Raw genomic sequence first — 23,139 nt, 5'->3', positions numbered from 1 at the left:
ACGTTTCTTGAAGGCCATGGAGCCATGGCTTTCTCAATCTGGAAACTGTTCAGCCTTCACAGTACGAATCCCAAACCTACTAAACCTTCGTCCCAACAATGAAGTGAACCATACAGCCCATAATATTAATCCAGAATATTTGTCATCCATGGTGAAACTTTTACCATCATGTGGTTGAAGTATTTAATGGGTCTGGGTGCTCCAGGATATGAGGAAATGTCATTTGTTGGAAAGGTGTGGATTACAACAGCACAGATTGATTTTGTCTTAACAAGCTTGGGACGGGATAGAGATTTCGAAATGTTCCAAGGTGTCATTTCCTTCATGATTCACACCAATGAACTTCTAGGGTTCCAGAAATTCCTTCAGATCCTAAAACCTGATTGGACAGAAGCAGATGATTTCCTCAAGGAGTTCTGGGAGCAAGCATTTGGCTGTTCAGTTCCAGATCCCACCGTGCAATACCAAGTCTCCGGAACATGTACTGGGGAGGAGAGACTGGAGAGCCTTCATGGGCCTTTCTTTGAAATGCCCATGACAGGCCACAGCTACAGTGTTTATAATGCTGTCTATGCTGTGGCACATGCTTTCCACGCCTTCGACTTATCTAGATCCAAGTACAGAAAAATGGTGGGTGGCCAAACAGGTGAACCTCAAGATCTTCAGCCTCGGCAGGTAACATCTCCACAATGAGATGCCTATACTTGAATGAGTAGATTGCCTCAAATTTAGACAGGATTGAACTATCCTTTCCACAAAAAACTTGGTGAATGGTGTCACATGAATTATTCATTCACAAAGATTTATGGATTCACATTACCCTGTCCTTCGAACAACACGTTATGGAAAGCATTATGATTTCATCTCTCTGTCACTGAAAATCCATTCCATTTTGAGACTCGAAATGTGTTAAATGAAACTGCATCAAATAATTGATGATTATCCAGTCATAATCATCCTTAGCATATGCCTCCTGAAATCAGTGGGGCTTGAGTTAGTCCTGCCTACCTCATCCATTTGTTCTCAGTCTAGTTTCTGTGCGACTAAGCCTGGATCCACTTCCCAATTAACAAAGACAGATGTTTGGATTCAGTTTTGTCATGATGAGTTCAGTATATTTTCATCCCCTTTGTTTTTTTCTCTGCCAACTAGCTTCACCGTTTTCTTCAAGACATTTCATTTAACAACTCTGCTAGAGACACAGTGTCTTTTTTAAATGACAACAGGGAAATGGGAGATGGATTTGATATAATGAACTTGGTTACATTTCCAAACAAGTCCTTCCTCAAGGTGAAAGTTGGAAGGGTAGATCTCAATGCACATGAAGGAAAAATATTCATCATTAATGAGCACACAATCATTTGGCACAGGGGCTTTAACCAGGTGTGGGCTGTAGTCTCTTCTTGGTGAGCACACTGTAGAAATATGGGTGATCTGAGAGCTAGTAGAAGAAAGGAACTGCCAAAAAGGTCCCTGTTCTGGCTGATTATGTTCTCAAATGTAGACAGAGCTACATATCATATTCAAAAAACTGAGAAATGTAATACTAATGTATTACTAGTGGTAATAGTAGCAGTCCTAGTGATTCTGTTGGTGTACCACCCACCCCACTGTCCAACAGTCTCCCTGCCTAATCTGACTGAGGTGGTCTGGGCCATGATGTTGAGGACCCCAAAGCTTCTGGTCTTGGGGGACTTAAATATTCATGCTGAAACTACTTAGTCAGGAGCAGCTCAGGACTTCATGGCCACCATGTCAACCATGGACCTGCTTAAATAATATCTTTACCAACACATGTGGCAGGATGCCCTTTGGACCTGTCTTTTTGTGCTGGATTCAGAGAAAATTATCTGCAGGTGGTGGAGCCAGTCGTGACTCCTTTGGCATAGGCAGATCATTATGTGATCAATTTTGACCTTCAGGCCACCTGTAACCTCTGTAGCAGTGGGAGACCAAATTTCATGGTCACCTCCAGGATGCTGACAAATCCAGGTGGTTTTTGATGTCTGTTAAGTATTTTCCTGCTGGCTGAGCTGGTGGTGAGCCAAAGTCTTTGTCACCATTTGGAATGATGTGTTGACCTGGGCTATTGATATGATCACTCAGAAATGTGATTCCTCCTGGACACTGAGCTAACTGGGGAAGCCCAGAGAGAGTCAGCCTTCCCTTTTCTGTACCACCAAATATTCCTCAGCCACCCAAAACGTTGCAAAATTAATATTCCCCATGTGAAGAGATTTTTTGTGCAGCACAGTCAACTTTCTTCCCCATCAAATTATCACCTTTACTTACTTACTTACTTACTTACTTACTTACTTCTATACCGCCCAGTAGCTGAAGCTCTCTCACATGTTTATTTCTGCATCAGCTGATGATCAAGATGTTTCTGTTTGTGTTTGTTTTCTAATTCTCCTGTCCTGAACACTTTTCATCCTTATGGATAGGTCCTCCCCCTTTCTGTCTGTAGTGACTCCTGCCAACCTGGTTCTCAGAAGAGAAAGAGGGAAGGTGAGAAATTTTGCTGCTATGATTGTCGTCGGTGTCCAGATGGGGAGATTTCAAACCAAACAGGTAGGTGATGTGATGCGAGTCACAAAGGGATAAGCACTCCAGTGAGGTGCTAGGAAGTTTGCCCCAGACCATACCAGAGAGGAGAAATGGGAAATGGAGAAGACATCCTAGTACCCCTATTATGAGGGTTAGTCAGGAAGTCACAATATTGCTCTTCCTTTTTACTGGCTTCCTTTCCAGTGGCTATAAAAGGTAAAGGTGTCCCCAACCAGTCATGTCCGATTCTAGGGTGCGGTGCTCATCCCCGTTTCTAAGCCAAAGAGCCAGCGCTGTCTGAAGACACTTCCGTGGTCATGTGGCCGGCATGACTGAACACCGATGTGCACGGAACGCTGTTACCTTTCCCGCCGAGGCGGTACCTATGTATCTACTTGCAATTTCTTGCTTTCAAATTGCTAGGTTGGCAGAAACTGGGCTGAAGATGGGAGCTCACTCCGTCATGCAGTACTCGGGTCTTGAACTGCTGTCCTGCCGACCTTCCAGTCTGCAGTTCAGCATCTTAACCACTAAGCCACCGCGGCCAGTGGCTATAGGAACTGGGAAATCTCCAAGACCCACACAACAGAGCAGATTTCCCGCCTCCCAGCTGAGCAGAGCAGAGCAAGCTGCTCCAGCTGGTCCAGGGACTACAGAAGCAGGCAAGCTCCCAGAGAGCGAGCGAACAGAGCGAGCGAACAGGGGGAGCAAACAGGAGTTGGCCAGGGGAGTTGCAGTGGTTGAAGAGACAAAGGAGACAGAGGCTAAGAGGTAAGTGGGTTGCAGGAAGCCCAGGGCGCTGCCCTTTATCCTTCTGACTGGCTGTGAGCTCACCAGGAGCTTCTGAGAGCTCCAACTGAATTGGAGGGGTGTGGCCTGAGTACTCCCAGCAGCTGACTGGGCGGGAAGCTTCAGTCTGTTTCCCGCCTCCCAGCTGAGCAGAGCAGAGCAGAGCAAGCTGCTCCAGCTGGTCCAGGGACTACAGAAGCAGGCAAGCTCCCAGAGAGCGAGCGAACAGAGCGAGCGAACAGGGGGAGCAAACAGGAGTTGGCCAGGGGAGTTGCAGTGGTTGAAGAGACAAAGGAGACAAAGGAGACAGAGGCTAAGAGGTAAGTGGGTTGCAGGAAGCCCAGGGTGCTGCCCTTTATCCTTCTGACTGGCTGTGAGCTCACCAGGAGCTTCTGAGAGCTCCAACTGAATTGGAGGGGTGTGGCCTGAGTACTCCCAGCAGCTGACTGGGCGGGAAGCTTCAGTCTGTTTCCCGCCTCCCAGCTGAGCAGAGCAGAGCAGAGCAAGCTGCTCCAGCTGGTCCAGGGACTACAGAAGCAGGCAAGCTCCCAGAGAGCAAGCGAACAGAGCGAGCGAACAGGGGGAGCAAACAGGAGTTGGCCAGGGGAGTTGCAGTGGTTGAAGAGACAAAGGAGACAAAGGAGACAGAGGCTAAGAGGTAAGTGGGTTGCAGGAAGCCCAGGGCGCTGCCCTTTATCCTTCTGACTGGCTGTGAGCTCACCAGGAGCTTCTGAGAGCTCCAACTGAATTGGAGGGGTGTGGCCTGAGTACTCCCAGCAGCTGACTGGGCGGGAAGCTTCAGTCTGTTTCCCACCTCCCAGCTGAGCAGAGCAGAGCAGAGCAAGCTGCTCAAGCTGGTCCAGGGACTACAGAAGCAGGCAAGCTCCCAGAGAGCGAGCGAACAGAGCGAGCGAACAGGGGGAGCAAACAGGAGTTGGCCAGGGGAGTTGCAGTGGTTGAAGAGACAAAGGAGACAAAGGAGACAGAGGCTAAGAGGTAAGTGGGTTGCAGGAAGCCCAGGGCGCTGCCCTTTATCCTTCTGACTGGCTGTGAGCTCACCAGGAGCTTCTGAGAGCTCCAACTGAATTGGAGGGGTGTGGCCTGAGTACTCCCAGCAGCTGACTGGGCGGGAAGCTTCAGTCTGTTTCCCGCCTCCCAGCTGAGCAGAGCAGAGCAGAGCAAGCTGCTCAAGCTGGTCCAGGGACTACAGAAGCAAGCAAGCTCCCAGAGAGCCAGTGATCAGAGTGAGTGGACAGGGGGAGCAAACAGGAGTTGGCCAGGGGAGTTCGGCAGGGGAGGTCAAGGGGGAGGCCCCTAACATTTTTATTTATTTTTTTTACTAACTTTTTTTCATTTATTTGTCTTGTAACACACACTTCCACACCAGTGGGACTCTGCTTTTAACCTCTACTGAGTAGAGGAGCAGGCACAGGCTAGTCTTGAACAATCACAAAGCTAGACACAAAAAGGGAAAAGAGGCTATGGAAGGACAAGACTCTCCAGTGGTGGTGACCTGCAAGGTGTGTGCAATGTTTGTTTTCTTGCCTGAGAACAACATGGCCTACACCTGCAACAAGTGCAAGTTGATCACGCTGCTGGAGGAAAAAGTAAGTGGACTGGAGCGGCGACTGTCAACCCTCCGGGGAATAAGAGAACACGAAGAGTTCTTGGACAGAATGGGGGAACTACAGCAGCAAAGGGCAGACCAGAAGCTTGAAGAGCAACAGCAAGATGAGGCAGTGGGAAATGCTGAGGTGAAGAAAAATGGAGTAGAGGATACTCCTTGGAAAACGGTGACAGTTAGGAGAAGAAGAACTAGACGCCACTCTGCACCAGTGGAAGCGGTGGAGCTGTGGAACCGATTCCAGGTACTTGCAGATGAGACTGGAGGACAGCCTGCAGAGGAAGAATCACAGGGGAACCTGCATGAGAGTGAGCAAGAGGCTAAAGGTCAGTCAAACAGAGGCGATGAAACCCAGGCCTACAAGAAGAAGAAGAGAAGAGTGGTAGTACTGGGAGACTCCTTGCTGCGTGGGATCGAGACCCAAGTATGTCGCGAAGACCCGTGGACTCGCCAGGTATGTTGTCTCCCGGGAGGACAGATTAGAGACGTGACTGAAAGGTTGCCTGCACTCATAAAGCCCACTGACAGGTATCCCTTTCTTCTCATCCATGTGGGAACAAATGATACCACCAAGCGGAGCTACGAAGAGATCACGTCAGACTTTGAAGCTTTGGGAAGGAAACTCAAGAACTTTGGGGCCCAGATAGTTTTCTCATCCATCCTTCCAGTAGTTAGAAGAGGGATAGAAAGGGAACGAAAAATACTCCGGGTGAATGACTGGCTACGAAGGTGGTGCCGACGAGAGAGATTTGGATTCTGGGACCACGGGCTATACTTCCTGGAAGATGGGCTGTTGGCTAGGGATGGGTTGCACCTCACAAAGGCTGGGAAGAATGTGTTTGGCCACAGCATGAAGAACTTCATCAGGAGGGCTTTAAACTGAATCCTACGGGGAAGGGAGATGTAATGTTGGGGGTAACAATGGACGTAGGCGCATGCACTGCAATGGAGAGAACAGCGCTGATAGCGCCCAATAATAGTCTTCAGACACATGTAGGAAGAAAGCCAGACTATGAAGCACATGGTCTTCGATGTCTATATACTAATGCCCAGAGTATGGGAAACAAACAGAACAAACTTGAACTCTTAATACAGGAGGGAAATTATGACTTGATAGGTATAACTGAGACTTGGTGGGATGACTCTCATGACTGGAATACAGCAGTTGAAGGATATAACTTGTTCAAAAAGAACAGGAGGAACAGAAAGGGAGGCGGGGTTGCACTGTATGTGAAAAATACATATCTCTGCACAGAAATACAGGAGGAGGAGCTTGGTAGCCCCATCGAGAGCATCTGGGTTGAAATAAATGGAGCAAAGAATAAAAGGAACCTGGTGGTCGGAGTCTACTACCGGCCACCCAATCAAGGAGAAGCCAAGGATGAAACTTTTGAAAAGCAAATAGCCAATGTTTTAAGGAAGCATGATGTAGTAGTAATGGGGGACTTCAATTTCCCCGATATTTGTTGGGAGACAAATTCTGCAAAACATGGCCCCTCCAGGAAATTCCTGACTTGTGTGGCGGATAACTTCCTCCTACAGAAAGTAGAGGAAGGAACTAGAGGATCGGCTATCCTTGACTTGATCCTAACCAACAGAGATGACTTAGTGGATAAAGTAGCAGTTACAGGAACTCTGGGGGAAAGCGACCATGTTGTACTTGAGTTCTTGGTTCTAAGGGAAGCAAAAGCCGAGTGTACTCAAACGCGTACCCTGGATTTTAGGAAAGCTGATTTTAATAAACTCAGAACAATGATCAGTAAGGTCCCATGGCAAGCAATGCTAGCGAGAAAAGGAGTCCAAGATGGGTGGGAACTTTTAAAAAAGGAAATTCTCAAGGCACAATCACAAACAATTCCAACAAGAAGAAAAGGTGGAAGACAACAGAAGAAGCCAATGTGGCTTCACAAAAAGCTTAGGGATGACCTGAAAACAAAAAAGGACACATATAGGAAGTGGAAAGAAGGCCAAGTAACAAAGGAAGAGTACAGGCAGGTAGCACAGAATTGCAGGGATGGCGTCAGGAAGGCTAAAGCGGAGAACGAGGTGAGGTTAGCGAGGGATGCTAAAAACAACAAAAAGGCTTTCTTCAGCTACGTGCATAGTAAAAGGCAGAGGAAAGAAATGGTTGTTCAGCTATTAAATAAGGATGGCAAAATGATAACAGAGGACAAAGAAAAGGCAGAGGTGCTCAATTCCTACTTTGGCTCAGTCTTCTCCCAAAAGAGGGTCTATGACCCCCCTGGCAAAGGCGAAGTACAGGCTGAAGGGGCAGGATTGCAGCTTGAGATTGACAGGCATATGGTCAAGGAACACCTCATTACTTTGAATGAGTTCAAATCTCCAGGGCCAGATGAACTGCATCCTAGAGTCATAAAGGAACTGGCAGAAGAGCTCTCAGAACCGCTGTCTATTCTCTTTGAGAAATCATGGAGGACCGGGGAAGTGCCAGATGACTGGAGGAGGGCTAACGTTGTCCCTATCTTCAAAAAGGGTAAAAAGGAGGAACCTGGGAACTACAGACCAGTCAGTCTGACATCAATCCCTGGGAAAATTCTGGAGCAGATCATAAAGCAATCCATCTGGAAGCACCTTGACAACAATGCAGTGATTACTCGAAGCCAACATGGATTTGTCAAAAACAAGTCCTGCCAGACAAATCTGATCTCATTTTTTGATCAAGTCACCTCCCTTGTAGACCGTGGGAATGCTGTAGACATCATATACCTCGACTTCAGCAAAGCTTTCGACAAAGTGCCCCATGATATCCTGATGAGCAAACTAGCTCGAAGTGGGCTAGATGAAACAACGATCCAGTGGATCCACAGTTGGCTACAGAATCGGACTCAAAGAGTGCTTATCAATGGGACCTTCTCAAGCTGGGGAGAGGTAACGAGTGGGGTACCGCAGGGCTCAGTCCTGGGCCCAGTGCTCTTCAATATTTTTATTAATGACTTGGAGGAGGAGGTGCAGGGAATGCTGATCAAATTTGCAGATGACACAAAATTGGGAGGGATAGCTAATACTTTGGAAGACAGAAACAAAATTCAAAGTGATCTGGATAGACTGGAGTGCTGGGCAGAAAACAACAGAATGGCATTTAATAGGGACAAATGCCAAGTTCTGCACCTAGGAAAAAGAAACCAAATGCACAGTTACAAGATGGGGGATACGTGGCTCAACCACACTACGAGCGAGAAGGATCTTGGAATTGTCGTCGATCACAAGCTGAATATGAGCCAACAATGTGATGTGGCTGCAAAAAAGGCAAATGCTATTTTGGGCTGCATTCATAGAAGCATCGCTTCCAAATCCCGGGAAGTACTAGTTCCCCTCTACTCAGCACTGGTTAGGCCTCATCTGGAGTACTGTGTCCAGTTCTGGGCACCACACTTTAAGAAGGATGCAGACAAGCTGGAGAGGGTTCAAAGGAGGGCAACAAAGATGATCAGGGGACTGGAAACAAAGCCCTATGAAGAGAGACTGAAAGAACTGGGCATGTTTAGCCTTGAGAAGAGAAGACTGAGGGGAGATATGATAGCGCTCTTCAAGTACTTGAAAGGTTGTCACAGAGAAGAAGGCCAGGATCTCTTCTTGATCATCCCAGAGTGCAGGACACGGAATAATGGGCTCAAGTTACAGGAAGCCAGATTCCGACTGAACATCAGGAAAAACTTCCTGAGTGTCAGAGCAATACGGCAATGGAACCAATTACCTGGGGAGGTGGTGGGCTCTCCCACACTGGAGGCCTTCAAGACGAGGCTGGACAGCCATTTGTCAGGGATGCTCTGACTTGGATTCCTGCATTGAGCAGGGGGTTGGACTCGATGGCCTTGTAGGCCCCTTCCAACCCTACTATTCTATGATTCTATGATTCTATGATTCTTTTCGCTACTGGTTCTGGTATGGCTGTATCAGATTGCACTGGGATCCACCATCCTGTGCCAATTCTGGAGAAAGTTGTGTGCAGCCTCCTCGTGTTAACAAGGGCCATGCAACTGTGAGAGTACATAAAAAGCTGTGGTGTGCATCAGAGTTAGATGAATCCCGAATAGTATTACCCTGAGTCAGAAAGATTTCAGTGAGGCTTCTCTGAAGCAGACCAATTTGCCAGAAATTAGCCAGGCTTCATCCCCTCATACAGGGCCATTTTATCAGTAGATTGTATCCAATTCTGGCTAAGAATGACAAAAACATTATCACGTGTTACTGATCTGCAGTTATACTCAATGGGAGGCACAGACCATCAGATTTCCAGGTTGCATTTCAGGTTTGCCCCTTGTTATGATTCAGGTGCCATTAAATTAGTCTGAAGAGAATTGTGCTCTTTTCCAAATATCCAATTTGTCTCCAGTTTTTGTTGCTGTTTATGTTGTTTTTTATTGCTGTTCTTTATTTTTTTCATTGTCTTTTTATTGCTCTTAATACAATACTAGTTTTAGATATTTTATGGCTGTACGTTGTCTTGGGAGAGCTTCTGCAGCCAAGAATGAATGAATGAATGAATGAATGAATGAATGAATGAATACCCTTCCTTATGTGATAATGTACCACTCCCCAAAGCAACATACAATTATTCAGAGGAAGTGATATCAGCCATTTTGAAAGCCATGATTGCAATTCCTTGGAATTTTGGCTGTGGAGTTAGAATGGCAAAACACAACCCTGCTTGGGTGAACTTTGTGTTGCTGTTTGCAAGCCTAATATTTAGTCTTTTTGATCTAGCATCTTGGCAGCTGAATGCTAAAGATTCCTAGGGAGATAGAAATAGCAGAAAGATTAAGAAATGGGACAAGTTCTCAGAATTATCTCAGGAAACCATCTGTAACATGAATACATTGTGTGCAAACAGCTGCTGAAAATTCTCCACCATATTTGTGAGCAGAGAAATTGGGGAGGCCATTTTTCTGAATTTCTCCAGAGGGAGGAGAAATTCTCCAACAGTTTCTCCCATGTAGGGATAACAAGTTTGCAAGGCTTGTAGCTCTTTCTTTCTTTCTTTCTTTCTTAGACATGGAGGACTGTTTGAAATGCCACGAGGATCAGTATCCAAGCAAGGACCAGGACAGATGCATCCCGAAGATTATAACCTTTCTGAGTTATGAAGAACCCTTAGGGAAAGCTTTAGTTTCACTTGCTGTTTCATTTTCCCTGATCACTTTGTTGGTGCTTGGAACCTTTATTAAGCACAAAGATACACCAATCGTCAAAGCCAACAACCGAGACATCACCTACGCTCTCCTCCTCTCCCTCCTGCTCTGCTTCCTCTCATCGTTGATGTTTCTTGGACAACCGAGAAAGATGACCTGCCTTCTTCAACAACCCATGTTCTCTTTTGTTTTCTCAGTGGCTGTTTCTTGTGTATTGGCCAAGACCATCACTGTGGTTGTAGCTTTCATGGCCACCAAACCAGGGTCCCAAATGAGAGTCTGGGTGAGGAAGAGACCGGCCACCTCCATTGTCTTTTCTGGCTCCCTCATTCAAGCTGGCATTTGTGCCCTGTGGCTCGGAACCTCTCCCCCATTCCCAGATTTCGACATGCACTCCCTGATGGAGGTAATCATTGCACAATGTAATTCAGGCTCTGTCATTATGTTTTATCTCATCTTGGGCTACATGGGAATTCTGTCCATCATTACCTTCAGTGTGGCCTTTTTAGCGAGGAAGTTGCCAGATGCTTTTAATGAAGCCAAGTTTATCACTTTCAGCATGTCGATATTTTGCAGTGTGTGGTTGTCTTTTGTTCCCATCCACCTGAGCACCAAGGGGAAATACATGGTCAGTGTGGAGATCTTCTCTATCTTAGCCTCCAGTGCTGGGCTACTGGGCTGTATCTTGTTCCCCAAATGCTACGTCATTTTCCTAAGACCAGAGTTGAACAACAGGGAGCAGTTAATAAGAAGAAAGAATTAAGGAACCTAATTAAATCATATTACTCTCTCTCTCTTTTCCTATTCTATGTATTTCTCTTGTGGTGTCCATCAGAATGCAATTAATGAGTCTTCTGTAAGTGCCAGGTTTGGGCATCATAGACCCTTAGTCCTCAGTGGATAGTTTGGGGCTCACCGCTTAATCACAAAGCTGACCTAGGTTAGGCTGGAAGAGCAGCACTCTCATCAAATAAATACATGGAACAACAAGAACAACAACAAGAATAACCAAAAAACAAATAAACTTTGGATTGAATCCTCAAATGTATGTTTGGCTCACAGTGAGTTCCAAGTGTGAACAATTTCAAGGCTGTTGCCAAATAACCTTAGAACAGCTCAAATCTGCAGCCGAAGCTGCTTATCAGGAGCGCCCTTGCCGCCTTCCGAAGTCCTCAAGGAGCCAGTAGGGATGGTGTAAATATTTACGTAGCCTATCACAGCTACAGCAGCGACACAAATGGCATGCCCTACGCAGGACGACTTTTGCTTCTGCAGCAGCCTGGCTGCGGATCGGCCTGGCAAATGCCTCCGCGGAGACACCATGGAGCGGAGCTGCCCAGGGAGGATTCCGGGGGGGGGAGAAAGGATCGCCTCCCCCCCGTCGAGTATTTCGGGGGAAGGACCAGATCGCCTCCCCCCGCCCCCCCCACCGACCCAGCAGAGCGAGGTAAGTGGGATTTCGTACACCCCTAGTAGCCAGAATCAACACAGAGACTGTAGGGGTCTTTTCCAAGGCTTAATTTCCATTCAACCTAATGAGCTTACGGATGCTAATTGCATGAGCCGAATGATGGCAACTTGAGAGAGCTGCCTACCTGAGGTTTCTAGCCTTAGAGAAATCAGTTGATCTCCGTTTGGAGGACAGAGGCGGGAAACCATTTGTGCTGCCATTTGTGGCCACAGCAGCCGGCCGAGACACCAGCCACCACCACCGGAGCCGCCGCCACCTCCGCATCCGCCCCAGGTAAGCTTCGACCCAGGGGGATTCCGCAGGGTGGCAGGGGGTGAGAGGCCGTTCCACCACGGGTTTCAGCGGGCCGAATGCCCGTGCATTCAGCCTCACTGAAATCCGTGGCAGAGTTCCCCGCCATCCCTAGAGGAGAACCAACTCTGTGCATGTCTACTCAGAAGTAAGTCTCACTGAGTTCAATGCGACTTACTCCTACACATGTCAGCACCCCACTTGCCCCCAGCTCAGCTTTGTATTTCCACATCCAGCTCATTAGCAAATGTCCTGTTAGTTATCTCACTGGGTAACTCTGGGCTAGACTCTAACCACTAGGGATGTACGAATTGTGCTCATACCATCCCGCTTCACTTCCGCAGTTTGTGTCCTCTGTCCCATTCCGCTGGCCGCAAGCCCCCGAAATCCTCTGTTGTTTTTTTCGCCTCGGAAGTTACGTAAATAAATCCGCACCAGCCGTTGAAAAATCCTCCGCGCCCAACAGCCACCCACCCCATTCCGCCATTCCGCGAAACACTATTCTTTGTAAATATTTACGTAGTTTCCATTGGCCGGAATTGACCCTATGCAACTTCCACCGCACTCACCATTGTTTGTTGTGATTGCGTACATATTTTCTCCCTAGGGGGGAATCCCCCCGTAACTTCTGCTGCACTCAACATTGTTGTGATTGCCTTGGCCGGAACTTTCCCGCTATTTTCGTAATTGTTTACTTTTTTTTTTTTATTCCCGCCTGGACTTTTTCCTGCCCTCTGTGCACTCCCCTGCTGCCTTGTTTTCGCCGACAGGGACAGGGACTGTGATTTTATTAATTTCTGTGTATTTGTGCTTGATGTTCCTCGCGTTTACTGGTCTTTTTGACCTCAGAAAACCCAGTGTCTCTCAAATAATAATAATAAAAAAACGGGGCTGCAGCTCTGCTTCCGCAAAATCTGTCATCAACTTCCTGCTAACATCCTGAATGTTGTCTGCATCTGTGTTTGCGTCTGCGTGGTGCTTGGCAGGAGGTGGGACCATGAGGAGACCAAGGCCCTACTTATTAACATTAGGAGCAGCAAGGTGGTGCAGCCCTGTTTGGCGGCTGCTCCTGCCGCGATGAAGTTTATTGGGGGCGGATAAAGAGGAAGATGGAGCGAGAGGGCCACCATCGCACGACGGGAAAATTGCGGTCCAAATGGAAGGCGTTGAAGCAGTCCTTCATCAGGGAGGGGATGGCTGCTGCTGAAAGGAGGGCACTGCTGTCCAACCCCCTCTGCCTACTACTGACGCATCCATAGAGTGTGGGACAAGGCAGGCCAGCCCCCATTTTTTCAGAGGCAGATGCCTGGTGAGTTATATTTATCTCATCCCATCATCAAGCTTAACTGATTATGAAAACAATGATGTGTACCGAAAATAAAGGTATCTCTTTGTGGTCTCATGTGGAAACAAACCAATCCTGACATTTAGCCTGCAATCCTGTGCTTGTTGAACTTGGACAAAAAAAGGTCCCATCATCTTCCATCCACTTTGGCTGGTTGAAGAAGGGATGCTGGGAACTGTGTTGCTTTTTCCTGGACAACCACATGCGTAGGATTATGCGGGCCTGGCTACAACTGATACTACACACTGACACACTGTCCATTTCCAGGGAAATGCTGCTTCCGGTCTCTGCACAGTGCACACAGGGGGACTGGCACCAGCCCAGCAGCAACAGGACCAGCCTCTTGGTGTGTGCACATCATCCTTCTTCATGTAGTGATTGCTGAAGTTTTGCACCCCGCCACCCCACCTTTCTACTAGGGATGGCACATTATTCCTCCACGGATCTCAGGGAGGCCGAATGCCAGTGTATTCGGCCCCCCAAAATCTGTGGCAGAATGGCATGCCGCCCCCTGCCCCTCCTCTCCTACAGAGAGGGAGAGGAGAGAGGAGGAGACAGGAGGAGGAGGAAGAGGAGGAGGAAGAGGAAGAGGAGGAGGAGGAGACCCAGGAGGAGATCCAAGAGCCCCAACTGCAGCCAGAGCCAGCAGCAAGAGGAGCAGCATCTGTGGAGGAAGGCCACCCTTCTTCCACAGATGAAGCCCCTCCTCTTGTGCTCCTGAGGCATCTCTTGATACATGTCCAGATGCTCAGTAGGACCTGTAAGTAGTACTACAGAATGGCACCTGAGCTAACAACTCTGCCTGCAAGATGCATATTACCAGTTTGCTTAATTCTTCTCTTTCTACATTAGTGATGTACGAAAGGGACTTACCTGGTCCCGCAGCTTGCTTCGTAGTGGGGGGGAGGCGCTTCGGTAATCCCCCTGAAATTCAGGCTAGGGGGGGAGGCACCCCGCCTCACCCGGCTGAAATTCAGGCCGGGGGGGCACCCCGCCTCGCCCGGCCGAAATTCAGGCCAGGGAGAAGTGCCTCGTCTTACCGGCCGCGAAATACAAAGTAAAAAAAAAACAAAAACCCCGTGATAGGCTACGTAACGATTTATGCAGCCTATCACGGCTAGATTTCCAAAGTCAGCCATGATAGGCTACGTTAATTGCTACGTAGCCTATCATGGGTGACTTTGGGGGGAAAAAAGCGCGTATGCAAATGGTGGCGCCCATCGGTGCCGCCATTTGTGCTCCTTATTTGGTCCCTGCTAGTCTACATAAAAATTTATGTAGACTATGGCGAAAATAAGAGCAACGCTATTTGCATTCCCTTATTTTCACCATAGTCTACGTAAATCTTTACGTAGACTACCGGGACCAAATAAGGAATGCAAATGGTGGCACCCATGGGCGCCGCCATTTGCATACGCACTTTTTTTTTTTCCAAAGTCACCCATGATAGGCTACGTAACGATTAATGTAGCCTATCAGAGCTGACTTTGGAAATCTAGCCGTGATAGGCTACGTTAATCGTTACGTAGCCTATCATGGTTTTTTTTTTACTTTAATTTGTAATGGCGGCGGTGGCAGCTGGTCGGAAGACCGGCCGCCGCCCCCGCCCCCTCCAAAACGCCGCCGAAACGCCACCGGGACCCACCACCAAAGGTAAGTCCAAAGGTAAGTCCCATCCCGGGGGGGTGGCGGAGAATTTCACCGCCAATTTCAGGTGGCCGAATGCATTGCCATTCGGCCTCCCCAAGATTCGGGGAGAAATTCACAGCCATCCCTATTATACACACAGGTGATGACCTTCAAAGAAGGGTAGAGGCCATAGAGCAGGAACTGCATCCTCCTGCGAACTGAGGCCTGCAGCCAGCCAGTGCCCAGCCCAATGTTACAATTGTTTCTGTGTTTTGTTTTGATTTGTTCTGTTTGCATATAAAGTTCTTTCTAAAAAAAAGTTAACAATTCCTGGGTTCATGTCCACAGATATAATTTTTTAAATCTAGATCTTTTTACACAATGATCTCTGTGTTTGCTTACTGTGAACTGCAACAAGAATGCTTTCCAAGACAAACAAGCCCAGCTGCTGTAAGCTTCCGTGATAGGGAGATGGTCAGTCTGCATCCCTGATGTTAGGAAGTATGCTTTATTTTATGTGGAGGTGCATATCACATCCATGTTAACTAAACACATACCAGAGGGGTATTTTCAGATAGAACTCTCAGTGCTTAGGAAAACTCAAAAGCTGAGGGAGTCAAGACAGAGACCACAACAAGGTCTTTGAAAGCAATTCCTGGATTTATGAAAGAAGAATTTAAAATGAATTAAAAGCACACATGAAGAGAATTAGAACTAGGGATGTACGAAAGTCACTTACCTTTCATGGATTATGTTGATGGTGAGGGGGACGCATTCCGTCCCTCCCCCCGGAATCCTCGACGGGGGGGAGGCGATCCGTTCCTCCCCTCCGGAATCCTCCACGGCCGGCTGTCCTCCATGGCAGCTCCACAGAGCAGCCGGCCAGGCCCAGCCAGGCCAGAGCCGTCCACAGCCAGATTTCCGGTGCGGAGGGCTCTGGGGAAAACAAAACAAAAAAAACGCGTACGCAAATGGTGGCGGATATGGCCGCCGCCATTTGCGTTCCTTATTTTGGTCAATCTTAGTCTACGTAAATATTTACGTACACTAAGACTGCCCAAAATAAGGAACACAAATGGTGGTGGCCGTGGCCGTCGCCATTTGCGCACGACTTTTTTTTTTTCCCAGTTGTTTTAGGCTACGTAAGTTTTTATGTACCCTAAAACATCTTGGTAAAAAAAAAAAATGTAAGAAAATGGCAGTGGCCGTAGCTGTTGCCATTTGCGTACGCCTTTTTTTTTGTTTACCCAGACATTTTAGGCTATGTAAAAACCTATGTAGCCTATCACGTTTGTGTAAATTAATAAATAAATAATGCAAATGGCGGCGGCGGCCGCCGGTCGGAAGACCAACCACCGGAGCCGCTGCCGCCGAAGCCACCACCGGAGCCGCCGCCGCCCGGAAGATCCGCCCCAGGTAAGTCTCATACCGGGGGGGATCCGTGGGGGGGGCATGCCATTCCACCACAGATTTCAGAGGGCCGAATGCACTGGCATTCGTCCTCACTGAGATCCGTGGCGGAATTCTCTGCATCCCTAATTAGAACTATACATATATTTGGGGACTCAGAATCATGCCAACATTCAGAGGGGTAAAGATACACATATACAGTCAATAGCAAAGTACACTGGGGTTCATAGAAAATTGGGCGTGTGTGTAGTAGGGATGTATGCTGTTGCATAGTCCGCCACACACAGTCGGGCAGCGCAACTGGACTCTGCATGTGTGTTATAAAGCTCCGCCACATATCGCCAGTGCTTTGGGCTCTGCCCAGGCCAGACAGGGACTGCTTGTTTGGACAAAAGAAGACCAAGATGGCTACGTGCGGTGTGGAATATGTGCGCTGCTGGTACAACTACCACTCTGTGCATTGCAGGCTCTTCTACATGCACATTTGGAAATGGTGTTTTCTATACCAACTGAAAACGTGCATGCACTTGGGGTCACACTCACAATTACATTATTCTGCTAGGGATGGCGGAGAATTTCTCTTCGAATCTCCGGGAGGCCAAATGCCAACGCATTCAGGCTCCCGAAATGGGTGGTGAAATTCTCCGCCCCCCCGGGATGGGACTTACCTCCTTCGAATGTCCCTCTCGGCGGCGGGTCCCGGTGGCATTTCGGCGGTGTTTCGGCGGGGGCAGGGGCGGTGGCCGGTCTTCCGACCGGCTGCCGCCACCACCATTACAAAGTAAAGTTAAAGAACAGAAACAAAATACATGATAGGCTACATAACGATTTACGTAGCCTATCATGGCTAGATTTTCAAAGTCAGCTGTGATAGGCTACATAAATCTTTACGTAGCCTATCACGGCTGACTAAAACAAAAGCACGTACGCAAATGGCGGCGCCCATGGGCGCTGCCATTTGTGATCCTTATTTGGGCAGGGGTAGTCTACGTAAATCTTTACGTAGACTACCCGTGCCCAAACAAGGAACGCAAATGGCGGCGCCCATGGGCGCCGCCATTTGCGTACGTGCTTTTTTTTTTTTTCAAAGTCAGCCATGATAGGCGACGTGGCCAACAGTGCAAAGACTGCTGGGAAGCATGGCTGCCCGTCTGGAGGACTTCTGGTTCCTCTGAGAGGGGAAGTGGTTAGAGAATGGTTAGTGTGACCTTGTTCCTGAACATGGTTAACTTCACGTGTGGTCGTAGCACCTACAGTGGTTAGCAGTAACCACCATGAACCATGATTGGCCTAACTACCCTCCCCCAGTCTGCACCTGAAGAGGGCCAGTATGTGATATAATGGCATAGATATTTGCTGGAGTAGGTCCTGGTTTCAATTTACACTTTGGGCAAGTGTTAAGGATTACTTTGTGTGAAATGTGGGAACATGATCATGCAGTTTCTGAGAAGGAACTCAGAACAACTGCCTCTCCTTGCTTCTTCTTCCACATTCAGGCTTTATCCACTCATCCTTTGGAATTCTTCCTTAATCATATATAAAAAAAGTCATCCTCTTTCTAAAATCTTCCCTTTTCTCCATTAAAAAATAATTACCATGGAGCGAAGTGATGGGGTCCATTATATACACAATCATTTAAAGTTCCAGAACCCTCATGTCTTGGGCCTACCTGTGGAATCTAGGGATGGCGGAGAATTTCTCCCCGAAACTTCGGGGGGCCGAGAGCCAACGTGTTCGGCCCCCCGAACAAGTTTCGGGGAGAAATTCTCCGCACCCCCCCACACCCCACACCCCCCCGGGACGGGACTTAACTTTGGCGAATGTCCCTCCCGGCGGCAGGTCCGGCCGGCGGTTCGGCGGGTCTTCGTCCGGGGCGGGAGCGGCAGCCGGTCTTTTGACCGGCTGCCACCGCCGCCATTCCAATAAAAGAAAAAAAAAAACACCCCCGTGATAGGCTACGTGACTATTAACGTAGCCTGTCATGGCTGACTTTGCAAATCTAGCCTCTGCACTGTTGGCCACCGTGGTGCTTGGTGCTGTCACCCATTGTAGTGCTTGTAGGTGACTCCTTCTGTGGGGACTCTGGCCTCAGAATTCTATGGCAGCTCTCATTCACCACAGAAGTTGTTCAGACATCATGCCAGGCCATGGTGGACCCATTAACCATCTTGCAGCCAGTGCTAAGTGAACATGGTTAGTCTGTGGGTAATAAACCAGCACGGCTGGGGCAGACACCTGTATAGACATCACACTATAAATATTTACGTAAGATAAATCGGCAAAAAATAGGGAACAGAAATGGCGTCCGGCATAGCCGCCGTCATTTGCGTACGCTGTGTTTTTTTCACTTCCAGACGGAAGTTGCCCAGCGGCCGGATTTCTGGCTGCGGGCAGCCCCGGCCAGTGGCTCTGTGGTATCTCCGCAGAGCGGAGGCAGCTGGAGAAGGATTTTGGGGGGAGGTGCAGAGTGCCTACCCCCCACCATGAATCTCCTCATTGAAAAGGCAAGTGACTTTGGTACATCACTACCCAATACTGAATGGAGCAAGAATGATATAATATTAACATTTTTTGTTGGCCAGAACAGCTATCAGTTTGGTTTTATGATCATGAGAACCTTGGTCATGGGCAAAGCAATAGTGTGGAACAAACAAACTTGTTTTGATGGAGGTACCTGCTACTGTAGCTCGATATGCGATTCTATCTTAATTTATTTCTCATTGTGTATATTTCATAACCATATATATGCTGCATTTATTAAACTTTATATTTTGCAGAAATTTATTTTGCAGTTGTTTCTCTGTTTTGTTTTCTTTCAGATCACGTATGGCTCCTTTGCCCCAGCAGAGAGTGAGTTCATGCAGTTCCCCTCCCTTTACCGCATGGCCCCAAGTGAAGCCCATCAGTATTTGGGGATTAGCAGGTTGCTCAAGCAATTTGGATGGACGTGGGTTGGACTCTTTGTGGTGGATGATGATAGTGGAGAACGTTTCTTGAAGGCCATGGAGCCATGGCTTTCTCGATCTGGAATCTGTTCAGCATTCACAGTACGAATCCCAAACCAAGAAAATCTTTGTCCCGACAATGATGTGAATCATGTAGCCCGTACTTTTAATCTCTTTTTCAAACATAGGAAATCTAGAATATTTGTCACCCATGGTGAAACTATTACCATCATATGATTGAAGTATTTAATGAGTCAGTGTGGTCCAGGATATGAGGAAATGTCATTTGTTGGAAAGGTGTGGATTACAACAGCACAGATTGATTTTGTCTTAACAAGCATGGGACGGGATGTAGATTTCGAAATGTTCCAAGGGTCCATTTCCTTCATGATTCACACCAATGAACTTCTAGGGTTCCAGAAATTCCTTCAGATCCTAAAACCTGATTGGACAGAAGCAGATGATTTCCTCAAGGAGTTCTGGGAGCAAGCATTTGACTGTTCAGTTCCAGATCCCACCGTGCGATACCAAGTCTCCGTAACATGTACTGGGGAGGAGAGACTGGAGAGCCTTCCTGGGCCTTTCTTTGAAATGCCCATGACTGGCCACAGCTACAGTGTTTATAATGCTGTCTATGCTGTGGCACATGCTTTACACGCCTTTGACTTATCTAGATCCAAGTACAGAAAAATGGTGGGTGGCCAAACCGGTGAACTTCAAGATCTTCAGCCTTGGCAGGTAACATCTCCACAATGAAATGCCTGTACTTGAATGAGTAGATCAGCCCAAATTTAGACAAGATCAAACTATCCCTTCCACAAAACACTTGGTGAATGGTGTCACATGAATTATTCATTCACAAAGATTTATGGATTCAAATTACCCTTTCCTTCGAACAACACAATGGAAGCATTACAATTTCATTGCTCTGTCACTGAAAACCCATTCATAATGATGGATTCCAGTCATAATAATTCTTAGAAAATACCTACTGAAATCAATGGGGCTTGAGTTAGCCGTGCAGCCTCCTCCATTTGTTCTCAATAGACTTTACATGCGACTAAGCTTCCCAATTAACAAAGACAGATGTTTGGATTCAGTTTTTTCATGACGATTTCAGGATATTTTCATCCTCTTTTTTTGTTTTTTCTCTTTCAACTAGCTTCACCGTTTTATTCAAGACATTTCATTTAACCACTCTGCTGGAGACACAGTGTCTTTGAATGACAAAATGGGAGGTGGATTTGACATAATGAACTTGGTTATATTTCCGAACAAGTCCTTCCTCAAGGTGAAAGTTGGAAGGGTAGATCCCAATGCACGTGACGGAAAAATATTCATCATTAATGAGGACAAGATTATTTGGCACAGGAGCATTAACCAGGTGTGGGTTGCAGTGTATTCTTGGTGAGCACACTAGTAGAAATGTGGGCGATCTGAGAGCCAGTAGAAGAAAGGATCTGCCAAAAAGGACACTGTTCTGGCCGATTAAGTTCCCAAATGTAGACAGAGCTATGTATCATATTCAAAAACCTGAGAAATGTATAGGAATGTACAAATTGTGTGCCTTCCGTGCCGCTTGACTTCCGCAGTTTGCAGCCAGTGCTCCGTACCGTCATTTGCGAGCCCCCAGAATACCCCTCTTTTTTTTCTGCTCCAAGAATTATGAAGATAAATCCGCACCGAGAGCCGTAATTATGCATAACTTCTGTAAGAAAGGCTATTTTTGTAGAAATTTATGTATTTTGTCCCCTGCCCTGAGATGTGCAGTCATTAGGTTCAGCCAAAACACTTCCTCCTCCTAGTGGCTTCCCAAAACAAGGCTGCCTTAGGTGTTCCTGAGCGATGCACTCTTTGCTTAAAGCAACGCTGTTTGAAAGAAAGAAAAAACCTTTTAAAAGGGCCATGCGGGTCTGGAGCTCTGCACGAGGTATTATTCGCCCTGCTAGGCTTTCTATTTCCACATCCAGCCTTGTTGGTGACCTTGTGAGGCTAAAATGGAGAGGAGAACCAACTCTGTGCATGTCTACTCAGAAGTAAGTCTTACTGAGTTCAATGCAACTAACTCCTACACATGTCAGCACCCCACTTGCCCCCAGCTCAGCTTTGTATTTCCACAACCAGCTCATTATCAGACTTCCTTTTAGTAATCTCAGAAGACCCTTGGGTGAATGGGGGGGTGGGTTTCCAGGGAACAACTGGATTGAGGGAGATTTCCCCCACACAATTACACATAATGGAAGACTATAGTTCGTCATATTCGCTGGTATGTTTATTCCTCATTTTGTCCATTCCCTGAGCATGTGCAGAGTGTGCTTTTTATTCAAACAAAGAGAAGGTTGCTGATCTTTCCCTTCATGCTGCATTTGGACAAGTGAAGTGTGACTGCTTCAGAAAGAACTTTCCATTATACTGTCTCTTTTTCTTCATGAGTTTCATAACAGAAGTAAGATGTAGTGGTTAGAGTCCAGCCCAAAGTCACCCAGTGAGATAACTAACAGGAGGTTTGCTAATGAGCTGGATGTGGAAATACAAAGCTGAGCTGGGGCAAGTATAGGGATGTACGAAAGTGACTTACCTTTCGTGGATTATGTTGATGGGGGGGGGAGGTGTTCCATCCCTCTCCCCGGAATCCTGGCCGGGGGGTGAGGCGCTCCGTTCCTTCCCGCGAAATCCTTGAATGGCCGGCTGTGCTCCGTGGCAGCTCCGCGGAGAAGCCAGCCAGGCCTGGCCCGGCCAGGCCAGAGCTGTCCGCAGCTGGATTTCCGGCCAAGGAGGGCTCTGGGTAAAAAAAACCCAAACAACTGTGTACGCAAATGGCGGCAACTACGGCCGCCACCATTTGTGTTCCTTCTTTTTGGCTGTCTTAATCTACGTAAATATTTACGTAGTCTATGACGGCAAAAATCGAGGGGAACCAAATAGCGTAGTGGGCGCTATTTGCGTCCCTTTTTCATTCACTGTTTTAGCCTACGTAAATCTTTACGTAGGCTAAAATGCCGAATCAAAAGGGGATGCAAATAGCGCGCGCTACGCTATTTGCGTTCCCCTTGATTTTCACTGACATAGTCTACGTAAATAGTTACGTAGATTAAGACGGTAAAAAGAAGGAACGCAAATGGCGGTGGCCATAGCCACCGCCATTTGCGTACACTTTTTTTTTTTAAACCCACCCCCAGCCATGATAGGCTACATAGGGATGTCAGAGAATTCTGCCATGGAACTCGGGGAAGCCGAATGCCAGCGCATTTGGCCCCCCAAAATCAGTGGCGGAACGGTCTGCTCCCCCGGGACGGGACTTACCTGGGGCGGATCTTCCTGGTGGCAGCGGCTACGGCGGCGGTTCAGCAGCGGCGCATGCAGTGGCCAGTCTTCCAACCGGCTGCCGCCACCGCCATTTCCAGTTAAAAAAAAAAAAAGTGATAGGCTACGTAAAGATTTACATAGCCTATCATGGCTAGATTTTTAAAAAACACCGTGATAGGATAGGTTAATGCTCACGTAGCCTATCACGGCTGATTAAAAAAAACAACAACGTGCGTTTACTCCGCATGACTCCATTCCTTTACTAACCACCATGCAGAAGGACTGCTCAATATTAGTTAAGCTCACTTTAAAGCCTCACAGCCTCAGTTTCCCATTTTGGTGCAGTTACTTCCACCAGGAGCAGATAACTGGATTCAAGGGAGTTCTTTCGGCCAGAGACAACACCTCCGAACCTTTGCTATGCATAACAATATTTAAGTTCACTTGCATACTTCAGGTTTTTCCTCCCTTTTGCAGTGGATTCCTGAAGTGACACAGACTCCTTGGCTCCACTAAATGTTACCTACTCTGCCTTGTGCCCTACTAATCACAGTGGGCACCTGCTGATAGTGGACACTCACATACCTCTTACATTCTTCACCAGATTGCATAGGAAAGATTGTATAAGAATC

At 47.5% G+C, this 23,139-nt stretch overlaps 1 protein-coding gene across 1 annotated transcript; it reads left to right on the top strand.

Moving 5' to 3' along the window:
* The first annotated feature begins 300 nt into the window (after positions 1–300).
* LOC146342950 (vomeronasal type-2 receptor 26-like) lies at positions 301–11,145 on the top strand. The gene is made up of 4 exons (XM_084808095.1): positions 301–675; positions 1,153–1,383; positions 2,445–2,571; positions 9,972–11,145. Exons 1-4 carry the CDS (start codon positions 301–303, stop codon positions 10,871–10,873), a joined length of 1,635 nt encoding a protein of 544 aa, XP_084664221.1. The 3' UTR covers positions 10,874–11,145.
* Positions 11,146–23,139: the final 11,994 nt, after the last annotated feature.

The sequence above is a fragment of the Heloderma suspectum genome, chromosome 6 (genome assembly GCF_057233095.1).
Source record: "Heloderma suspectum isolate Gila_16-S chromosome 6, 16-S_ref, whole genome shotgun sequence".
Classification (NCBI taxonomy): Eukaryota; Metazoa; Chordata; class Lepidosauria; order Squamata; family Helodermatidae; genus Heloderma; species Heloderma suspectum.
The sequence above is the reverse complement of the archived record's forward strand: the minus strand, read 5'-3'. Positions and strand labels throughout refer to the sequence as shown.

Bases quoted from the DNA above. Each gene is read 5' to 3' on its own strand.
- LOC146342950 (XM_084808095.1), top strand. From the start codon at position 301: ATGTTCCAAGGTGTCATTTCCTTCATGATTCACACCAATGAACTTCTA. The intron at 1,384-2,444 runs GTGTGGGCTGTA...CCTTATGGATAG, and splicing joins GGCACAGGGGCTTTAACCAG to GTCCTCCCCCTTTCTGTCTG. The intron at 2,572-9,971 runs GTAGGTGATGTG...TTTCTTTCTTAG, and splicing joins GGAGATTTCAAACCAAACAG to ACATGGAGGACTGTTTGAAA.